Source organism: Pyxicephalus adspersus, unplaced genomic scaffold (assembly GCF_032062135.1).
Source record: "Pyxicephalus adspersus unplaced genomic scaffold, UCB_Pads_2.0 Sca4862, whole genome shotgun sequence".
Taxonomy (NCBI): domain Eukaryota; kingdom Metazoa; phylum Chordata; class Amphibia; order Anura; family Pyxicephalidae; genus Pyxicephalus; species Pyxicephalus adspersus.
In genome coordinates, this window is record NW_027321865.1 from 1 (window position 1) to 2,025 (window position 2,025).

General features: G+C 44.6%; 1 protein-coding gene across 1 annotated transcript; it reads right to left on the bottom strand.

Annotated features, from left to right (window-relative positions):
* Nucleotides 1-6: 6 nt before the first annotated feature.
* LOC140321472 (putative nuclease HARBI1) lies at nt 7-2,025 on the bottom strand (the record flags this gene model as incomplete). The annotated part of the gene is given in 2 exon segments (XM_072398212.1): nt 7-943; nt 1,446-2,025. Coding segments are annotated over 2 exon segments (1,140 nt in total), but the record flags the coding sequence as incomplete, so codon positions are not given.

Sequence of the window (2,025 nt, forward strand, 5' to 3'; positions counted from 1 at the left end):
GCACCTGCAGCAGAAACAATCAGCGCAATGATCCTGAAAGCTGAGCACAGAATGGCATTGAAGGCCGATAAGAGAACCTTGTGGTTAGAACCAACCTGAACAAGAATCCAAGATGGTGGACAATCATTTATGTGCAAAAAGTGCTAGACACATGGTTTATCCACCCCATTAAATGTTTGTGAACTCTTATACTTATATGGACATCTGAATATACGTTATTGGACAATCTGCTTAATGATAACTCAATAACGGCTTAAGCCCCCCTATACCGGAGTGTTCTGTATGACTATAAAGATTGATGGATTTCCCGGTTTTAGTTATAATCTCTGCACTTTAATTGCTAAGCATTTGATTTTCTCTGTTGCAACAACCAAACTTCTTAATTAGGATCTAGTGTCTGATCTCTGATGGTCTGTTTGGAGACCCCCTAAAAGAACCGGACAGTCACATAAAGCTCTTCCACCAATATGTCCGCTATTCATTTCACAAAGGGTTAAAGTGTGTTTGCTATGACCTAGACTCCCAGGTTTGGTTGGAACCCAGAGATGATGTTCCAAAATATGTGAATACTTACGCGCAAAGACATTTGCAATCAGTTCATCCCTGACTCGACGTCCCTCTGCGGTTGTTTCGGAGCTGGAGGCGGGATGTTGGTGTACCTCTGGCTCGATTTCCTCTGGAATGTCCCAGGTGTCCTCATGGTGCACGCACAGGTTATGGAGGACGCAGCATGCCATGATGATTCGGGCAGCTTTCCATGGTGCGTAGAGGAGTTCACCACCGGGCCGCGCCAAGCACAGAAACCGAGTTTTTAGCAGCCCGATGGTTTGCTCCACAATCCCCCGGCTTTTATGCAGAGCCTTGTTGTAATTATGCTCCGCTTGTGACCGGGGGTGACGCACGGGTGTCATAAGCCATGGAAGCTGCCCGTATCCTTTGTCACCTGGTAAAAGACAAAACAATAAGTGGTAAGTATTGTAAGTGTTCTGTGGGTTCAGTATAACACTAGAGGTTCTTACAAAGGGTGCTAAGGGTTGTGCTCTCAGGTCACTTTATTGCTTTTTGGTTGTTGGGAGCCATTGTTACTACTGACTACCACACTGACATACTGGGATCTGTGGACATAGTAACTATAGTAGGGCTTCTGGGAATATCAGAGAGTTAGTTCAACGCTTCCCCCATGGTCAGAATATTGTACAATTATATATAAAGTATCTTCTAAATGATATATTAGATACAAATATAAAATCTATACAATATAGGTAATAGCTTTACACACAGCAGTCACTGATTTCTTCCTAATGTTATTCATTGTGACAATATGTTGTCAGGGAGCAATGCAAAAAAACTTTGAGGTGTATGAGTGCAACTACTTAGCAACATAATCGCTGTCTTTATGATTTGACTACTGTTAGTTGTATTACAGTACTGACATTATACATTACCTATTAACCAGCCCTCGGGCATTTCTCCAGAGATGAATTTCTGGTAGAGGGCCGTCTGACGCAGGATATAGGCATCATGGCATGATCCCGGGAAACCTGTGCGTGCACTCATGATTCTCCTGTTGGCATCACAGACTATTTGGACATTCAGCGAATCATACTGCTTCCGGTTTCTAAACGAGATTCCCTGTATCGGGGCTTGAATTGCCACATGGGTGCAATCGATGGCCCCCAAAATATTTGGAAATCCCGCTTCCCTAAAGAAGTCCTCCTTTACATTCCTCCACTCCTCGGCTGTGTCAGGGAAGTGAATATATGATGGGACAAGGTCCACAATGGCATTGATGACCTGCATAAACACCCGGGATACTGTAGGCTGGCTGAGGCCACAAACTAAGGCCGAGGTGGTCTGGAATGACCCCCTTCCTAATATATAGAGTGTGGTCAGGAGTCTGGTCATTCCCGGCACAGCCTGGCTTCTTCTGGTCTTGGGTTCTATTTTGGCCTCCAGAAGAGCGTACAAGGTATGGATGACATGACGGGACAGGCGGAAATGCACTTTAACATCATGATCCTCCAT